The sequence below is a fragment of the Otolemur garnettii genome, unplaced genomic scaffold (genome assembly GCF_000181295.1).
Source record: "Otolemur garnettii isolate 467f Iridium unplaced genomic scaffold, OtoGar3 scaffold00151, whole genome shotgun sequence".
In the NCBI taxonomy this organism is placed as follows: Eukaryota; Metazoa; Chordata; class Mammalia; order Primates; family Galagidae; genus Otolemur; species Otolemur garnettii.
In genome coordinates, this window is record NW_003852546.1 from 662,622 (window position 1) to 664,064 (window position 1,443).

Below are 1,443 nucleotides of genomic sequence, written 5' to 3' on the forward strand. Positions count from 1 at the left end.
AAAAAAAAAAAAAGAAAAAGAAAGAAATGACAGACTGATAAACAGAAAAAGAAAGCTGGCTCTGTAGGAACGTTGTAGGTAGTAGCTCTCAACCTTGCTGCACATTCAAAAGTCTCGATGCCCAGAAAAATGAAATGAAAATTTGGGGGTGGAGGGTGTTAGGCATCAGTACTATTTAAAGCTACCACAGTGATTCTGATGTGCAGTTGAGCCCGTTTTCAGAGGAGAAAACTAACTCTTAGAGGAAAGAATTGTGCGTGGTTTATCTCCATTTGCTCCGAACCCACCTGTGGTCAGCATATAGTGAGCACTCCATGAACAGATGGGGGAAGTGCAAGGGCACAGGAGATTTTCACACAAGACACAGGGCATACAGGGGCACCGTAGCTCAGTGGTTAGGGCACTGGCCACGTGCACCAGGGCTGGAGTATTCGAACCCAGCCTGGGCCTGCTAAACAACAACAACAAAAACAGACAGGCATTGTGGCAGGCACCTGTAGTCCCAGCTCCTAGGGACGCCAAGGCAAGAGAATCACTTGATCTCTTGAGGTTGAGGTTGCTGTGAGCTATGATGCCACCGCACCCTACAGAGTGAACTGAGTCTCTGTTTCAATTAAAAAAAAAAAAAAAGACATAGGTCATACTTAGAAGAATATAGGGTGACTCACCTCAATGGCATAACAGAAGTCAGCACCTGCTGTGACCGCCATCATTGACAAGAGACCTGTGCCAGTGCCAATATCAAGAACCAAGGCCTTCTGTCCTTTGTCCTTCACCCTGCTTACAGCAGCCTGGATGCCATGATAATACTTTACATTCTAGGAGAAAAGGAGAAATAGCTGTCACTTCACACCAGTTATTATAAGTAAAAAGGTTGTCACAGCTGGCAGCAGCACTGTAAGTCATGACCCTATGGCCTTTCTAGGCACTCAAGAAACAGCACTAGCTGAGATAGACCGCATGGGACTCCAAGAGCATTTAGCCAGCAGCCTCTTGCCCTTTATTAAGCGATTGCCCCCTCTCCACATTCACTCTTCTACACTCTCCTTAGTGGGGCGGGAGCTCTGCAAACCATATTCACCCTTCCCCAGCTGTTAGGTGCAGCCAATAGGGGACTGAGAGAGCAATTGGAAGGTATGAGAAGGGAAAAGCTCGTTTTCTGCATGACTGCTGTTCTCCCAGTAATAGCAGGTGATAGCAGACCACAGGCTCTGCCGGTACTCCCATAACCAGCCTCCTTGGGCCCCTCAGAGCAGCAACAGCACTCGAGCAGTCACCCCCCTCAGGGATGTGAGCACCAGCCCCACAGGAACTCATTTCCCTGCTTTTGCACTCTGGAAACTTTCATCTTCCCTTTTGCTTCTCAGCCCCAGGCAAGGTAAGTGCTCCCAGTAATTCCTACCCCTGGGTTATCTCAGGACTCCATCTGCTCTCTGTCCCCCG

General features: G+C 48.5%; 1 protein-coding gene across 1 annotated transcript in view; it reads right to left on the reverse strand.

Moving 5' to 3' along the window:
* PRMT7 (protein arginine methyltransferase 7) overlaps positions 1-1,443 on the reverse strand; it is a 50,014-nt gene that overhangs the window by 29,823 nt on the left and 18,748 nt on the right. The window contains exon 4 of the mRNA XM_012811098.2: positions 669-818. Coding sequence (XP_012666552.1) covers positions 669-818 — 150 coding nt within the window. The remainder of the gene's footprint in view (positions 1-668; positions 819-1,443) is intronic.